Genomic DNA, 19,649 nt, shown 5'->3' with positions numbered 1-19,649 from the left:
GTGAATAACCACCCAGAGGGATTTTTTTTTTCCTTTTCCTGAACTGACACCATTTATAAATAGAAGTCTATACATACGCTATTCACAGGAATTACGGAGAATAACATTTTTTAAGTTTAACAATCTCCTGAAAGTTGCTGTAGTCGCACCTTAGTGACACAGCAGATAAAGTCAGTCTGATGAATCGCTTTGTCTGCTGTCTGTGTTGTGTTACGCTCATCTGAGTTGAGTGCTGTCACTGGAGTGTGTTTAACATCTTCACTCTCCTTTGCTGCGCTCCATAAACCAGAAAGCAGTTCAGCACCTAATTAGTTGCCTAATGCACTGACAAAACACCCGGATGTATCGATATGTCATTGAGTCAAGATCCTCAAGTCACAAACTGATGTTATGTTGTTTTTTTTTCTTTCTGGCAGTAGAACAAAGGCCCATCAACCTTCGGCGGGTTGTGTCAGTTTGCGATTTGAATACCTGGAAATCTCTCTGAGCTCTGGAGTGACGTTCAGGAACACTTGAACCAGTCCAAGCAGTGGAAACATAACTCACATGAAACATTTTTATTTTCTTGTTTTTACATTTAGGAACAGTGTGCTGAGAAAGAGACTGAAACATTATTCTGAAATTTAAAAAATGTTGACTTGTACGAAATGATTTGAGGCAGTTTTTTCAAGGATTTTTTTTTTAAACGGTTTTGTCAGAGACTGAAAAACAGATGCAGCTCTTTTACAGACTAGATTTGGATTTTCTATATTTTAATAATAGTGATTTATAAACAGCAGTGATTGGCTGCATGCACACTGGACACAGCAATGGAAATCCTCTCTACTTACTGGTTTGAACAGCTGTGTAGCACTATTTTTTAATATTTTTAATGACCATGATATAAAAAGTGTTATTAGAGGTGTCAATGTGTATTTATTTGCCAAACAGTATCAGTGTCCACTAAACGACCCCGTATGTGTTTTTTTCCAGGTTCCACATGGGAGAAATCCATAAGACAAATAGGTTTCGAGAGGTAAGATAATGATGTGTTTCCAATACTTTTAACAATGTCACAGCGAATGTTTTCACTAAACCAACATGTGCAACAAATGATGATATTGTAACACATTTGACAGTTTATATTTTATGAGTCATTCGGTACAGCAAACTTGATGGGATCCAGAACACAAATCTTTTCTTTGTTTCTAAATCACATCTCCCGTGACGATCATGCAGCGATCATGCAGCATAATATACGGTGTGGACTTTGTTTAACCGAGCATGAATCCCTATTCAGGAAGTGATAGGCTTTAGCTCAGTGACTGTTGGCTGATGAAAAGGAGGGTCAGCAATATGACAATTTTTATGCAACGCTACAAAGGACAAACATGCTTTTAAAGTTGAGATGAAATAAAAACCCTTTTAGATCATATCTCCAGTTGCATTGTGCACCTTTTTAACAATATATGCCAAAAAAACCCAACAAAAAATCACATTCTTTGTATTCTCATATAAAAATCCAATCTGTTTTCTTCATGTAAAACAAAGTAATAATAATAATAATAATATCTTTATTTATAGCACCTTTAAAAACAGAGTTTACAACGTGCTTTGACAGACAAAGCAAAGGCAGTGCAATACAAAAACAAAGACACATGACACAGAAAGCAATAACAAGTCCGACATTAAGAAGACAACAATAGAAGACAATGAAAAACAATAGAGAGATGATAAAAACGATTAAAAGACAATAGAAAGACGATAAAAAGACATCACATAAAAGCAAGTCTGTAGAATTGGGTTTTAAGAAGTGATTTAAAAGAAGTTATTGAAGTATGACTTGTGCATACATAGGCTTGAACCAATCAATTTCAACCAATAATATCGTGACATCCACCCATCAATCAATCTTCAGCTTTTAGCAGCACAGAGCTGAGATTCATTATGATTACATATTCTTGAAATGACGTTTCATCTGGACTTTAATGCTACTTCTAATGTAAAAAAGTGCTCAATTTATTCAAATTTAACACAGAAAATATTATAAAGTTAAGATTTAAATTGCACCTGTCAAAGATCATACATGTGATTCTAATCTTCCACTGCATTTACAAGTAGAAGGTTGCATTGTCTCTGCAAAGTATCCTAAATATAGCAACCCCACAATAACATTAAACACCACTTTTTGCATTTAGCCAACACTGGCTCGTCATCTGACAAGGTTTGTAAAATGCTCCTAACCTGTCCCTGTGTGGATTCTTGATGAACGCTAAACCCAGTTACGCCTGACAATCAGTTGACAGGCCTATTTTTCAAAGCTTTTGCCGCTGCGTCTGTCTCCTCACACCCCCATGATCGTATTAGATGTGGTTTCCTGAGTACGGGAATGTCCAAACTCAGCCACGTCCTTTTTCCAGTACTCAACAGCCCTCGGTGGATAGTATACTGTAAGTGGCGGAAGCAGAACCATAAACATTTTATCCCGCCTGCATTTACCTGTTTGTGTTGAGGATCATATACAGTATACACAATATTTACAGCTGCATTTGCTGCACAGGCGGATGCTTTCTCCCCTTTTACTGCCTGTATGGAAAAGAATGGATAGTTCAAGTGAAATGTACAGCAGTCTAAAGGGAACTCACAGCTGTCGTGCATCTTTTCACAGAGAGATCATTGAGCCTCTTCAAGCGTGACTTTTTCAAATCCTTACTAAATACCAAATATTTATAAGGTTTAGAAGATAGTTTGGGGACTTTGTATGTGTCGTTCTTCACTGAAACTTCATGATTAATGGCCCACTGCAGACCGAGGCAGTGAAGACAGGTCTTAGCGCTGCTAATGTTATTGTAATTCTCTCACATGATAAGCAAGGGAAAGAAAGAGTCATTAAAGTTGTTGGCTCAACCTTCTCTGGCACCGGCGGTTTCCATCCCTTTCATCCATGTGAGGATGCACGAAGCTTCACAACAATAAAGCACATGGAAACAGACGTCCTTGATTAGATTGAGCTCGCCAACAGCAGCTAAAGGCCCAACTATTTATCTGAGTGTGCGTTTTCCATCTTGTTGATTAGCACTCTGTTTTCAACTTGTTAACTTTTATAAGCTTTATACCCTTTCAAGGCCAGAATGAGAATGATGTCTGATTGAAATGACCACTTGTTTTATAACTCGATCCAAACATTCAGGCAGCTTTTTCTCTGCAGCCTTTGCCACAGAAGCACCAGTATGTTCTCTTTATTGTAAACTGTTTAATTAAAGAAAATAAGAAAATACTTTGGTGGCCAAACACAGGATGCAGTGTGATTGCTGCAAAACGGAAATAGAAATTAGTTTGGATGATAGAAGTGAAATTTAAAAGGTTTTGAATCAAGGACAGTATTTATTTGCTTTAATTGTACATGTAATCATGACACCTCATAAAACGTGTCCTCAAGCAGCACAAATACTGACTCATTTGAAGCCTGATGTCATTGTAGCTGTCATGGCAACAGTCAGTCGCCACTATTCAGCTTCCTGTTTGAACAAACCGTTTGGTATTTAGTCAGAGGTGAGCAGACAAATCAAATAACAAATGCTACAAAAGCTTTTCTTTACCCACAGTGGTACTTCAAACAATGTAATATTGAGTTGATTAATGAAAAACACACACTGTGTAGACCAGAGCAGGATAAATATTATTTGTGTACAGATAGTATGTGGAGAGAGTTCAGATAGAGTCAAGTAAGTGGTTAAAAGGCATCATTATGCCTTAATTAACACATTTAATCTTGACAATTTAAATCTGTTTCAATCATTTTCACTTTATTATATTTAGCTGAATGAGAAAACGAAGGCTAATTGAGCAAACTACCTTATTATGAACAAAGGATGCAATTTTCAAGGGAACAAACATGTTTTTCTCACTTCAGTTAGAAAAAAAACAAACCACACTCTCTCATTGCCTTTTTGATTAAATGGAATTTCACTCACTTGTTAACGGCAATACATTTTAAAAACCGGCAAGCCTGATTTCATTAAAGTGGGTGGTACTCCATATAAAAAGCTAAAGCATTCAACACAACACATATTAAAAGCGTAACGGAAAAATCCTAATTCCCATGCGTGCATGTGAACAGGTAGTGTTTTCTGACAGATATAATCGCTGCAGTAATTTCTCACTTTCTCATGACTTGAGTTGCAGATCCGTCTGCATAGATACAGATTGTAGGGATATAATGCTCAGTGACAACTTATATTTAAGTGTATTTATATTGTTAAAGTCTGTTAAACCATTTCTGGCTTTTAATAGTCAAACACCCATGAAAAATTGGGAGAGACAGACGGAGGTGACATGTGACAAAGATCCAAGGCCTAACTCAAACACAGGGAAGCAGAATTATTGGCTTCCTCCAAGTGAACTAAACGAGCAACCTCAAGTCCCTGGATTTCTCAGAAAAACTGTTTCCTATTATAACTGATCGCCCATGGACAGTTGAGTTTGTTGTACTCTATCCAATTTTCCATCATTTGGTTGTGATGCCTCGCCAGTAAGATTGCTCCAAATCACAATTTTGGGAGATATTTGGGATTCATCTGTAGATTTGATACATTCAGGAAATAAGCGTCTGGTTTTCGTCAGCGTGTGTCTTCTGTTTTCTGTTTGTCTCCAGTGTGATTGGTGCAGATGCAGGGAACGGCATCCGCGTGTTCATCCCTGACATCGGCATGTTCGTGGCTGGCTTGGCCATCTGGCTTCTGTGTCGCAGTCTGGTTCAGAAGAGGCCGCCTGAGGACATGGCCCAGTACAACGCGGACTTTGAAGCAGAGGAACAAGTGAGTCTCATTTGTGGTGACATAGATTGTCCTGACAGTGTCTGCTTTTAATTTTTATCTTATCTTATCTTATCTTATCTTATCTTATCTTATCTTATCTTATCTTATCTTATCTTATCTTATCTTATCTTATCTTATCTTATCTTATCTTATCTTATCTTATCTTATCTTAATGGAAAGGGCTGTCAATTAATTTATAAGTTTAAAAATAGTGTAAAATAGTGGATATTTCACAATGGGATGTCTTTAAACAACTAATAAAGCAGCAAATCTTGCAAGATGTAGGAGACTGTGAAGCTTTTTTCCTTGATAAATTACTTATAAACAATTCATTAAACAATGAACTGATTGTCTAAATTGTTGACAATTGTTGTGTCACTTGACAAATGGATCAACGAATCGCTTCGGCCCTAATTTGGGGTAGACAACTGAGGAATTATGTGCATACTGTCAGATGTTGGTCAGGATGTGTGCCGCGATAAATGTCTAAAACCATCTAGAAAACCGTGTTTTCACTATTTTTTCCTCTTTTAAATATTCTTATGAACCAGTTTAATTATAAAATGCTAAATCTTTTAAATTCAGAGATAAAGTACAAACAAACATTTCTGATTTTTAAACTTCACTAAAGAAATATTGTAAATATAAAGAGGAAATATCTTTGATTGGAGTAACAATTCACTTTGCCACAAACCCCAATTTAAACATCTTCTCACAAACTGTTTTTAGATTTCTGGATGAGGAAACGGACAAAATTCTCTCTCAGACTAGAGGCTTGTCAAAATTTCCAGACAGCAGTAGACGGTATTTTTCAGCTCCAACATGGTAAATAAAAGTCAGTACTTTCTCAAGTGACCTTTAGAGTGGCCAGTCTCTTCTCCTGCTATGCACGATAGTGTCCACATTGAACTTCATAAGCTTAGAAGAAAAGGGCAGCAGTTGGAATAGAGAGTTCCCTGTGAGGGTTGATGACTTGGAATACAGCCCCCATCCTCTGGCACGTCCTTCACTTTATGACTCAGTGTTAATTAAATCCACATTCACTTTCACTTCAACAGTGCTGCTCACGCTGGCAGAGATGGCATCGCTCCCCGTTACTGAGAAACACCAGAAATTCATCCAGAGCCTGCGTTGCATTCAGGCTTTTATTTCCGTCAATGAGCCATCTGAGCTGAAATTGTTGTTTGGTTCAAAATAGGATTTGCACCACCTGCTATTTTCTTTGTCTAGTTTCTTATGTGTTATATATAAATCACGGTGAATGGCCTACTTGTTATTATGTTTCAGTTATACTGCGACTGAAGGGAAAGAGGGACACATAGTTGAGGAGCTGCAGCAGCCAAGAAAGCCAACATGTGGTTTCAGAGGAAAACATTAGCCGCTAGTCGCTAATAATTTCTCAAGCAGCCACATGGACCTCATATATGCTCAAATACTCAATGCTGTATGCTAAATATGGTCAAACACACTCACAGCTGAAAGCAAAGCAGGAACGTTCACTCACTCACTGTGCAGACATGATGGGTATTGTGTAACAGTGGAGGATACACAGGGATTGTTATTATATTGCTACCTGTTAGGAAACTGTTTTCAGCACCATGGAGAGCTCTGACCTCCAAACTGCACCATTCATCACTCAATACTGAAACGTTTTTGTCACTCACATGTGACCTGAAAGGAAGAGGAGGAGAAGCTGAGCCTGGATGACAACATCCTGCTAGAGGAGGACTCTGAAGCCGGGTACGAGGCCGAGGAAGACGAGGAGGACGAGGAGCTGGAGGAAGGGGAAGAAGAGGAAGGGGAGGAGGAGGAGGAGGAAGTGAAGGAGAGCACGAAGATGAAGATTCTGAGGATTGTGGCGGAGGTGGCGTCCAAAGTGAAGGAGATCATCGGGAACTTGATCACCACAGCGGGGAAGGTGGTGGTGACCATCTTGTTGGGGATGACAGGTGAGCGGATCTACATTCTGCCTCATCAGCTGATGTATTGATTGATTTTTTTTTTACCTTTCCAGGCAGCCATAGATTTTAGTTTACAATCTGTCAGTATTCTATGAAAATCCTTACAACTCGCTTGAGAAAGTCTGTTCTTTAACCTTTTTTAGTTATTGTACACTATGTTTTCATTTCAGGGTTCTGTACTCAAAGCAAGAGTGTTTTTTAAATGGTCTTCTTTTACTGTAAAATATGAAAGTTTGCTGCTGAGGAAAAAAAGCTTTTGAGTTTAAGAAAGAAAGGAAAGAAATTATCAAAAAGTGACATTGTCCCCTTCTCAAGGTTTAGTCAGTGTCTGTCTTCTGGGTGGTTTTATTTTACCAGACTGTAGCTGGTAAATGCAACAATCTGTTGAACACAACACAAAGAAAACGTTTTTAAAAGATTACTGGCTCTTATTAGTATTATTATAAAATAAATAACGGTAAAATATATGTCATTGGCTACTTCATTAGGAACACCTGCTCAATCAAATGCAATCCAATATAACAGCTCTGCCATAAATTCTACTTTACAAAGCTTCTACATTTTCAGTTTTTGTTGATATTGTCAGAAAGATGATAATTTTACTTTATTTTTATTATTGAGGCAGTAATGGGTGGTGGTGGTGGTGTACTGGAGTGCATTATATTGAAAAGTGTTCCTAATATTTTGCCCCCCTCATGTATGTTAATGGAGTGGACAAAAAATTAGGAACGCTTTTCAATGTAATGCACTCCAGTACACCACCACCACCCCCTATAACCTCAATAATGGCATTAATTGGGAACCACTGCTTTAAAGGGAAACTTCGCTATTTTTCAACCTGGACCCTATTTTCCCATCTTTTTGTGTCTAAGTGACAATTTTTGAAACCGGTCCAGTGTTGAGCGAGATCGCTTCAGCTGGCAGCCATGAAATGGCCTGCAATGTAATCCTTCGGGGCAATTGCGCACCGTCAATGTACGTCCACTAAAAGTGCCTGTTTTTGCCACTGACAGACTCAGTTTGTTATTATAAGTGTCTGACAACATTATGGTGTTGTGGGAATTTTCCTCTTAATAATAAATGAATTCACAGAGAGCATCTGTCTTTTCGGAGTTTTATTGCAATAAACAGAGTTCGTATTCGCAAACGTCGATCTCCCGGTTTGTCAGGCTGAAGGAGATGACTGAGTGAGTATTCAATGATTATTTGTACATAAAGTTACATGCGTCATAACACGTCCCACATCCGTCACCCTAACAGTTGTCCTTTGTCCATTCATAGCTCTGTCTATGGGGGTTTCTGCACCTGCATCTTTATCTGCTGAGTTTTAGAAGCTGAAGGGCAGAAGTCGAAGTCGAATCACAGCTTCGCCTTTGTTAACATGCTGGGAATCAGCAGTTGGACATGCTCACGAGAGAGGAAGAAGACACAAAGTCTCACTCAGAACTCAGCAATAAAACATACACAGTATAAATTTCCATTACAGAAACATTCAAGGTTATTCACTTAGATAGTGATGCCATATAAGAGTTGTCTTTCCAATACAATGGAAAGTACCAAACAGAGAAATGAAACGTTTTTCTTACCTTCCCCTTGATCTGCTCTGTTTTGTTATTTTGTTTAACCGAGGAAAAGTCAAGGAAAAGTCTCACTCTGAAATCTCATGAGAGGTGACTTGTTGCAGGAAGACAAGTGTGGAAACATCAGTGAGAGTTGGAGAGAGGAAGAGTTTGTCATGTTGGAGTACAGAAAGCATAGCTTATTGTTGTCAAAGTCATGTCAAGATTTTCAAAGTCATGGCTGAATATTTAGCTGATTATTTAACTGTCTTCCTGCAACAACTCAGCTCTCCTGAGATTTCAGAATTTGACTTCTCCTTGAGCAAGTCTTGGTTTGACACAATAACAAACAGACCAGATCAAGCAAAAAGTAGAGAAAGAAGTTTTATTTCTCTGTATGGTCTCTTCCATAATGATGTCAGACACTTGTCAATGGCAAAAACAATTACTTTTAGTGGATGTACATTGACGGTGTGCAATTGTCCCGTTTCACAGCTGCCAGCTGAAGTTCTCTCGCTCAATACTGGACCAATTTCAAAAAATCGTTGTCCCCATTAGTCACTTAGACACAAAAAGATGGGAAAATAGAGTCCAGGTAATGAAAAGTAATGAGGTTTCCCTTTAAGGTGTGCTTTTAAAATGTGGATGTAAGTTTGCCATAAGTGTATTTGAATTGTAGTTAATGGGGTAAAACATAGAAAAACACCAGCTGAATGTATAATGAACAAAAATATGTCAAACAATATTTGCAAATAACCATTGTTAGAACTTGTGAGATTTACCACATTCAACAAAACAATATGCCATAGAGTTTAGAAAATTATAGTAAAAAAAATTCTCAGATCGACAATTAACCTGACGTCCTCTGAGGTTTTGTGACGTGGTGCATTCTGCCAATCTGGTGCTCCTAATTATTTTGTTAATACACAGTCCACTGACCTCGTATCTTCTGTTTTGGTGTTTGCAGGCATCATGCTGCCCTCGTTGACCTCGGCTGTCTACTTCTTCATCTTCCTGTTCTTGTGCACCTGGTGGTCCCTCTGCCGGACCTTCGACACGCTCATCTTCAGCTGCATGTGCGTCCTGATGGCCATCTTTAGCGCTGGACACCTCATTGTACTCTACCTCTACCAGTTCCAGTTCTTCCAGGAGTCCATCCCACCAGGCGACAGCTACATCAGGTCAGACACGTGGACGCCATATTCAGAATCTCATAAAACTGTCAAATCAAGCATGTTCCCTCATATGTTTTACATTTTTTAAGTGTTTGTAAGTTCAAATTTTGGACGTTGTATTTTTTCAACAGTCTAAATCACAAAGTGCTATAATTCACAGTATCTCTTCTAACTGAAATGAAATGGGTTGTTCCCAAATTAAACTTTATGTTGTCACAGGTGACTTCCGTTCTGCCAACAGGAAGAAATTAATCTCACCTTTAAGATCAAAATACAAACTCCTGTCTTTCTTGTCACTTTGATGGATTTTGTTAAAGTTAAACAGCACAAGCCCATACTAACACAGTCCGGCCTCCTTAATAATCTGAAAATACATGATGTGATGACAGAGCTAAGCAGTCAAAGCTTCTTTGACTCTGCAGTATTTATTGCGCCCTAGGGAAGTTTGTTTAAACTATAATAAATATTTGCTAATGTTACAAACAAGAAGGCAAAGGAAAAGGCGAACCCAGATGGAGGGGTTGATATGTCAAACTCCTACTCACAGCACATCAATATCAGAAGCAGAGCTCTTAGGCTCTTCACTACAAGCAGCGTTGTTTTATTATGCATGAGAAAGGAGACAATCAGGTGTCTGTGGCTGCGGCGGTGAAGGGTTGTGGTTGGAGTGAAGCCACATTGTTGCACATCTTGCCAACATACGTTAGTCCCAGCTGTAATGAAAGCAAACTCTGTGGCGGTGACTACCTCAGGTCACTGAGCTCATTGTGTTTGAATGACAACCTGGAATTCAAAGAATGATGTTTATTTACCAATCAGGAATATCACAAATCAACGCTGTATGTTTGAAAAAAAAGCAGGAAAAACAGAACTTAAAGCCAGATGAGATGCTGCAGATTTCTGATTAAATCTAAATTATAATCAAACATTATAAGTGCTAGTAAATGTATATTTTCTACCGTTTATTCTACCGTTGATGATGAAGATGAACTGAGACAATATGTCATTAATATTAAAATCAGTTGTGAAATCCTTTAAATTAGTGCATTATTTTAATAGTAAAAAAATGTGATGAACAATAACTGGATACATGTGTTGTATGTTTATGAGGAAATAATGAACATTTACACAAAAAGCTACATCTTGCAATGTTATGAAATATAATAATATATAAAAACTCCCAGACTCATACAAAAAAGCATGCAAGCTGTGTTCTTTATGTCTACCAAGTCTTACTGAAGTTCGTTATGAAGTTATTGACGTATCCTGATAATTAGGCAGAAAACTTCTCAAATGAATGAGAGTGAGAAGCTACAGCTGTCTGCACTACAAAAAAAAAAAACACAAGATGAGGTACTTAAGTCAAAAGTCAAATAGAGATACAGTGAGATGCAAACAGCTGAGAATATTTGGATAAAAAATAAGAAGCGCTCTCAAAACCGTATTGCTGTTTAGTCTCAGTAACTTGCAGCACCTCATCTGCATCAAGTGCTCCTGTAAAAACAATGTGTGTGTGGGTCTTTTAAACTCCACCAGCAGCACTGTAGCTGTTGTCTGCGTGCCCTTGGTGTTGCCGGGTTTTTATCGATCTCGCAGTTTCTCATTTGAAAGCTGTGCTGCTATGTGTCAGGACCGAGGCTATTTACAGCTATGTATAGCTGAAGCTGCCTTGGATAAAACCTTGTGTCCTCCCATCCCTCTCCTGGCTCAGACGGCTGATAAGGTGTGATTACAGCGTTGCATTGACGGATTTCTTGTTAGAAAACAAACTCATTAGAATGAATGGACCTTTTTCACAGCATCTGCACCGTCAGTAACAGTCTGTTCAAACTGTGCATGCTGTAGTGACCGTACACTAGGAGTAAGTGAATGGTTTCCAACCTTGGAGTCAGGACCCTTCAGGGGGTCTCGGGATAAATCTGAGGGGTCACCAGATTACTTAAAAGGACAAAGATAAAAATCTGTCAAGGATAATTACTTATTTTTTCTCATTTTTGAATATCTTTTCATTGATATTTTGATTTTTTCTTGTGAAATATTGAATACTTTCACCTCTGTACTGAATAGTCACACTTGTTAGGCCTTCATTCTTAAAATAAGTGAAATACCTTGAAATTAGACAGATATATGGAGGAAATATCACTGCTCATAACCACACTGAGCCCATAACTTGTGATAAGGGGTCACAATAAACGTTGTTTCATTTTAAGAGGTCAGAAACCAAAAAGGTTTGGAGCTTTTGGTCAAAGTTAACTGGTCAACTCTTTACATTTGTTGCCATTTAAATGTAAATAAATAGATGATTTGTTTACCTGAATTCATCAGGCAAGTTAAATATCACTCAAAAAGTTGTATTATCACCAGAGAGAGCTCATAACTTCAGTACTAATTTGGTAATTTGCTTTATTTAGTTTCCATTTAGTCAATATTGGCAAGTGAGTGTCATTTCTTAAACAGTCTCATTTTGGAAAGAAGCTTTTTATTTGTGTATCTGCAGACGTACATTTGGAAAGTTTACCGTGTCTCAGATTCTTCTTTGATAGCTTCTCTATACCAACAGGCCAACTTTTTCATCATCTCACGTGTTCATGTTGACTTTCCACAGCGCTGAGGTATTTCTGTCTGCCGCTGCGTGAAAACTGAGGCCCAATGTGATGATAAAAGTAACACGTTCTCCTCCGATCCCTCGGCACACTCTCAGGTGGTCTGAGAGGGAAACTCTTAAACATGTGAAGCCCCTATTGGACAATAGGCCACCTCAGTGCCTTCCCTAATTGTTCTTGTTGACAGTGACTCGGCCTTGCTGCGGGGCCGGTGCTGAGTGAGACTGTTGAGAGGCCTGGCTTCCACTCCACTTCCTGCCCCCACACCCTTACAATGGAAGTCCCCAGTCATGTGACCAGCGGGCCTTCCCCAGCTGCAAGAAGAAGAAGCCCTTCAGGAAGTGGGCTGTTTCTGAATGGGGGGTGGTGTTCACTGCTCCACATGGCATAGAAAAGAAAAGACTCGAGAGGCTTCTAAATCTGTGTGGTTGTCACTGGTATACGTCAGTACAATTCCTGTCGAGTAAATGACCTTTGTTCTGCCCAGAGGAAAAGGACTGAGTCATATGACATCCTTTGTGGTACAAACAGATTTTTAGCCTCACTGCATTTTCCAGATTCCAAGGTTAGTTAATGCGTAAACAATAGATAGATATATTGTCTTTATCTTCCTAGAAGGGAAATTTGTTTTCAAAGCATATATTTCACATAATAAACATTGAGATACACACAATATGAGGACGTATAGTCATATATACAGAACATATTTCCTCATATAAACTGACATAGCGATAAAACTCTTGCCAAAGTTGGCCTTCGGTGTCCGGCGACTATTGTCTGCTCTCGCATGTCATCTAGTATTAAGTCACAATCGAAGCCAGAAATTACACTTAATTTCTAAAGCTGTTTACATAAAACATATAACTGACAAATGAAACACTTAATAAGCCACTTATTCCTACTTACTGTGCAGTTTAGTGTAGATGTAACTGCAGTCAAACCAAAATAGGCTTGCATGGTGTGGCCGGGGGGGGGACAGGAAGTAGCGTGGATACTGTTGTAAACATAAACTGTGGGAGCTCGCATGGCTAGTGGGCGAAATCCGGTCCGACTGAGCCATGAGACCAGCTCTCAAATAATCACATGATTGATAATAAATTTATGCTCTGAGCTGACGTGGCCAATCAGAAACGAGGATTTTTAAAAAATCAGAGATGTCATATTCTGCACATATGAGATTTTACTGTACTGTAGTTTTATTTCATTTGTGTTTTATATCTCCTGTATTAATTAACGTTGAATGTTAAATAAATACTCTGATATATATTTAAATGTATAAATATACACTATATAATAATCTAATATATAAATAGGGTTGAAATAATAGAAAAAAGGCTGAAATGGACAAAAATAAAAACTAACTGGAGCAGAGTTGAATGAAAAGATTTACAGCTTGGCCATGAGTCTGTGAATTTTGTTGATGTGACGTCTTTGGCTCTTAAAACTATCAACACAAATTGTTATAAGAAACCTGTTCCACCTTAATACTGTATATAAACCCTTTTAAATTAAGCAATATTTATTTATGATCCTGATGGCCGGTTTTGACCTCTGTGTGCACATGAGCAGTTAACCAAAGAGTGTCTTTGAAGTTAAAAGATTTGAAGTTAAAAGTACACTAGAAAAAAAAACTAGAGGAAAAAAATGTTCTTTTTCTTATCTGTTTATTCATCTTTTGACCCCTTGAGAGGTCCCGACCCTCAGGTTGGGAACCATTGGTGCATAGCGTATAGGCCACCCAGCACAGACAGCACAACTACAAGCTTTTGCAACGTTTACATCACCTCATCCATCCTGGCTTTGTTTCTGGAATCAATAATTAGTTTCAGAGATGAAGAACCCGAAGCCTCGACGCTCAGTTTGAATGTATTGAATTGAACAATACAGTCGTCTCGATGGAAACAGTCGAGTTCACTGATTGATGACTTTGGGCTGGTTCACAAAAGGTTTAAGCACTAGTATTGATGCTTTTTGCTTCCTCCTGCGGCTGTTGAAGGAGAATACAACTCAAGGAAGCCAGATTATGTTTTCAACTACGATAGATTGAAAGAGAAGCCTTGATAGTTTGTGAACTTGTATATAAGGTCAGAATTCAGGAAACTTTTTAGTCAGGTATAAAATGTGAATCAGCTTTTTGGATAGAGAATAAAATGAATGGAGAAAAACTTTCTGACTTTTTGGAAACACAGTTAAATGATTTTTTACACCAAATTACACCAAAATTATACCGATTTCTGTCAAGCGTTGTTTGTGATCATTATCATCTTTACAATTTAAACCTGTTGCTGCTCTTATCCTCATATACATGTCTGTGTTTCCCTGCAGTGTATTTGGCATCTCCCCGATTGTTCAGAGTAACTGCTCCTACACATGGATGCTCATTGTGCACCCGGAGCGTAAGTGGTACCACTTTGTCAATCCCATCATGCTGCTGATCCTCTACTACACGCTGGCCACGCTCATCCGCCTCTGGCTGCAGGAACCCATCGACCAGCTGACGGTGAGGACAGCAAACAGAAATGCAGAGAAAGCACATGAGCAGAGACCTTTTTTTTTACTTTACAGTGGTTTGACATTTACTGTAGAGTATTTGTCAATAATTTGGCCATACAGGTTCATTATATGAGGCGAAGGGATCAGGTGATTGATTTGTGTAGGCTGAAATTTTTCAATAACTGAACTACTAAATTTAATAAGAGTTACATTATATACTGTAGGTGGTCTTAAAGGGACAATATACTCTAAAAACTTACTTTATTTGTGATGTACTGTAAATTATTGGGATTATCTGTTGTTTTATGTTGTATTTGCCTTGTTTCCATATATGAGTGGCCAAAGGTAGATATTATGAGATATTTTCAGGGGTTTTAGAGAGAAAATGTTTCAGAACAGAATCAAAAACGTCATATTTTGGTTCCTTTAAAAATTGTAGAGCAAAGGTGCTTATTTGGATTTTGCAGTGACGTTTGTCAGTAAGTAAAAAAGGAAGAAATATACATGTGGAAGCTTCAGCAGACAAGTACGCAGTGCAGCCTAATGCGGACAATTTACCTGTGTACATGTGTCCCTGGGCATTCTGGGAGATGTAGGAAACAATTAAGGGAGGACAAGACAGAAAAAGACAAATGTATGTAACTATGAGTCAATTACAACCTTCAATCCCAAAATTACAACAAAAAAACGAATCATACATAACTGATTAAAGACAGTATTAGAGTATCTGAGAGTGGAATTACAGATCTAGAGTTAAACAGAAAAGGGAAAACATAGATTATCATTTCCAGATAAAAATAACATGCTTTTCTCCCCATAAACAGCATGTGATTTAAGTATTAATTATGCTGTTAAACTCGAATGAGCTCCTGCTTTGATGAATCTGCGAGCATCAGCGGAAGACGTTCAGTCGAAATCAGCACACAAAACCTCCGTAACGCTCCACAGTAAATTCCAGACAGTGAACTGAAATAGATTCAGATTGAATTAAATGGGCAGCCAGGTGGCCTCGTGATCAGAGAAACTGTATCGATAGAAGATTCCAGGACTATTGATCACTGGCTGGATCTGTCTGCCGTAGCTCAGGTGATATCCGAGACACTGTTGGTTTAACTTTGACAAAGCATGAAGGCAGGTCAGACACATTTTGGCACTACAGTATGTTACGGTGTTACAGTGCGCCGTAGGGGTAAAAAAAAAGTAACTGTTACCTAATCACTCAGTCATCACTGAGCCAAATATGATGAATTATGAAGCGATGATGCATTTCTGACATTCATACGTACAATCGGACTTACTGGTACACTTTTTATTTAAAATCTGATGACAATGAGCGCTGAGGTCAAATTTCATTAATGTCAGTTGCTAAGAAATTAATAATAAGAAGAATAAATCACACTCACTGTTGATCACTTGTACTCACTTTATTAAAAATGTTTCAGTCCTCAGATCCTCAATAACCAGGTAAAATTATCCTGATGAAGGTCTGAGGACCAAAATATTTAAAATAGTGACAACAATTGATCAACACACAATTAAAACTGGGATTAAAAAACACATTTTTTCTTGATGAAGGCGCTGTAATTAAAAGTCAGAATTCTGCATAACCAGAACTACTGCTCATCTGATTTTGACAAAATGTAAAGGGTCAGTTCATATATTAGATATTATAGTATGCAGACACTATAATGTCAAAACATGCTCATAGGAACTGTTTATTTAATAGAAAGTAGTGCCAATGAAAACGGTTCAGACTGTGTTTGTGGACTGTGCAGAGTAGTTGAGCCTCATGCAAGAAGCGCTCGCACGAACAGATTTGTTCTTAAGTGGCACGTACATATAATTTGTGGCATTCACCATTTGTCTCCTACTTAATATTTTCTCTTAGGTTTGAGTGAAATTTGCGAGTGGTCGAGACCTGTCGTACGAGTCATGAGCAGATAGTCTCTGCCTTTCTTCACAAGGGGAGAAACACTTGTTTGACTTATGAAATATATAACTAAAACAAACTTAATGTTAAATTGATGGAGATGTTTTTTAGATGTTATGACCCCTTTTTGGTTTTAAAAAGACGTTTTTAGCATCTCCATGTCAAACTATTCTCTCTTTATTTCTGTGCTGCTCTGATGACACATTGTTGGCAAACTTACCCACAAACAGAGTGGAACATGGAGCCTTATATGGCAATTTTAGCTGTGTTGATCATGCTAATGATCAAATGTCATAAACAAGCAGCTGCTCTTGGGACAGGTGGGACTCATCAGGCGATTAAGAGATTTCTTTGACTCTGACTTGAAAACACTCATAAGAACAAACCTCACAGAAAAAAAGTCTGAGTTTTAAGATAATATAAAGTTGTTCTTGCATGAGACCCAATGTTTCTGTAAACACTTTAAGCACTACAAATGAAATTCCATTTATCCCCATTGTACTGGGTTGGTGGCAGAAATCAGCGATATCTCCAAAAAGTGAGAACCTGATTGGCCTAAGTGGTATCTAATTATTCTTAAAGACTGAAGTCAAACCACTTTTGTTCTCAGTAAAATGTCACACAGTGTGGGAAGCAGTGGACTCAGTGGTCACGTTCAAGAAGACCCTGACTCCTGAAATCTTCTTTCACCTCAGGGCTCGAGGCTTAGTTCCTCTGTCCTGTAATGGAGTTATAGATTAGTGTTTTTATAGAGGGGTCAATAGTTCCCTGTAAACCTGTGGGGCTGTATGCATTATTGATCTTGCCACAGAGGTGTGTGTGTGTGATTTCACCTACTCTTACACTTTAGAAGACACTAATAATAAAACTTGATTACGACATAATTCAGCAGCTGACAGGTTTACTGGATAGTGAAGATGCCAGATTATGATGTACATCGTGTTCGCCAAAACGACAAGAAAAACCCTGATGCACTATCAAATCTCTCAATTAATTTAACGGTTGATTTGTGGTTTATTGCCTGTTTTTATTCAGCAGTCGTTCACCAAAATAACAGAGTAGTTAAACCTTGATTCAATCAAAGTATCCAAAGGAACGAGACATGAGAAAGTATTGGAGAGGAGCTGACTGCACACGGAAAATATGGAGATGAAAAAACATTGCCTACTTATTACGTCAGTGTTATAATTTAGAGACTGTGTAGTAACAAATGAATCATTGTGTTAAGGCCAACAATATGTGATTGACACTTTTTAATATCAGACCACAGCCAGCACTGGAAACATAACCAGAAACAAACCAAGAACTAATAAGGAAATCTGAAATTCCTCAGGGATCGCTGCTACAAAAACAGCGTGAATTGATTTTACCAATTTTTAATGGAAAATGAGATGTTTAATGCAGAAAATCACAGACTTAACAAGTGCATTTGTCTGTTTTTGAGCCCAAATATTTTACAAACTGAACTGTTTCAACATTTTTTTGAACGAGTGTCATCTTCTAGTTCAGCTTTACTCTGCCGTCTACAAAGATACTGAAGCTCATAATTCTTGAAACAAGGAATACTGCGCTGCGTGTTAAGAAATGAATACTAAGAAATATAAAAAAACAACATAATTATCCCTTTTTAAAAGGTCACCTTACTCCTCCTCAGATACTGAACTCCTACTGTTCAGCTGATTAAAAGTTTGATTCTTAGAGTATCATCGGTGTTGAACAATAGAGGACTGAGCCCAGAGACTATAGGGGAAGATATATATTATCCACACTGGATATCTCTGTTATTTCAGGACATCAAGGATGACGATATGTGTGAAGAGGAGGAGCTGGTGGGAAACGGAACAAATAACTCAGCCAACAGGAAGAGGCAGATGTGGTGGGAATCGCGCCAGGGCACAGATGAGAAAAACGTACGTAAGGGTCAATAGTCACACATGACTAACGAAGTATTGATTATTGGACAAGTCATGCTTTGGTTGGCAATACAAACATATCCTGTATCCTATTGTTAAAACACTTTTCAGGGTTCAGGGTTTCTCTGCTCATTAGAGGACATGAATACATGCCAGAAAATTTGTGCTTTGTAGGACAAAAATGTGGAAAACGTAACACATCCTCACAATATCAGGAAGATCTGTTAAGAATGTTATTAACTTCTTTCAATAAGCTTGGCAGCTAAAAACACAAATAACACGTTTCTTTATTGCATTCTCACAATGGATAACCGATGTTGGTGTGAAACAATTTGATTCAGTTCAACTGTTTAACAAGAAAAGAGGGAAAAATCCTGCATCATTTCACTGCAGTACTAGTTTTAAAATAACAGGAAACAAACTCTTTGTTTAACTATAAACTCGAGCTGTGGTGGTTGATTGTTTTCACAAGTTTACATCTTGTTTTACTCGAGCTTTCACCTTCGTAATAGACTCATCTCTGGTAAGATTATAGCTGGAAATACACACACACACGCTCGCGTACTGTACACACACATACATTCTGACCTTGTTCCCATATCAAGGTCCGTAGTCTGTCTCCACCGGCCACCTCCTGAGGTTTAAAAGCTTTTAGGGTGTGCAGACACAGATGAGTGATGGGCTCGATTTACAGAGTAGTGCTGCTCGGCTTTGTTCCTGCTTATCAGCGACTATAAAGAACAAGGATGCCTTTGACTTCAGCAGCTCATCGATAACACACCTTGCCCTGTATGCTCTTTTCTCCTCCCACTGTAGCTCCTCTCCACCCAGGATGGCATCAGTACAACTGAGGTGGGGGCTGATCTGGATGTGTCTTAAATGTGTGCATCTTACCCCCCTTTAGCCCTCAGTCCTGCTGCAAGAAAAGGAATCTCTGCTAATTGCTTTTCACACTGCACCCTCATGGACCAGGGTTATCCTTAAGCTGAGAGAAGTTTCCATCTGGTTCAGTTTGCCGAGAGCTATACTAAATTTATAGTTAACATCACAGCATTTGAGGCTAATCCTGCTCCAAATGAGCTTAAGTCAAACTGCCTTTATCTGCTCAGTTGAGTCGTTCGAGTGATTCTGAGTTAAAACGGAGGATGCAAAAGTTGTTCGTGCTTATTAATGGGAAATGTTCTTACCTATAAATGATTTCAATACAATAAAGCTGAGG

The 19,649-nt window shown here is 38.3% G+C and overlaps 1 protein-coding gene across 3 annotated transcripts in view; it reads left to right on the top strand.

Moving 5' to 3' along the window:
* Nucleotides 1-19,649, top strand: part of LOC122993647 (piezo-type mechanosensitive ion channel component 2) — a 96,640-nt gene that overhangs the window by 23,440 nt on the left and 53,551 nt on the right. For all 3 annotated transcript variants that reach the window (XM_044367988.1, XM_044367986.1, XM_044367987.1), the window contains exons 4-9: nt 973-1,015; nt 4,634-4,796; nt 6,475-6,745; nt 9,284-9,497; nt 14,420-14,594; nt 18,308-18,427. In XM_044367988.1, coding sequence (XP_044223923.1) covers nt 973-1,015; nt 4,634-4,796; nt 6,475-6,745; nt 9,284-9,497; nt 14,420-14,594; nt 18,308-18,427 — 986 coding nt within the window. The remainder of the gene's footprint in view (nt 1-972; nt 1,016-4,633; nt 4,797-6,474; nt 6,746-9,283; nt 9,498-14,419; nt 14,595-18,307; nt 18,428-19,649) is intronic.

This window comes from Thunnus albacares, chromosome 12, assembly GCF_914725855.1.
Source record: "Thunnus albacares chromosome 12, fThuAlb1.1, whole genome shotgun sequence".
Classification (NCBI taxonomy): domain Eukaryota; kingdom Metazoa; phylum Chordata; class Actinopteri; order Scombriformes; family Scombridae; genus Thunnus; species Thunnus albacares.
The sequence above is the reverse complement of the archived record's forward strand: the minus strand, read 5'-3'. Positions and strand labels throughout refer to the sequence as shown.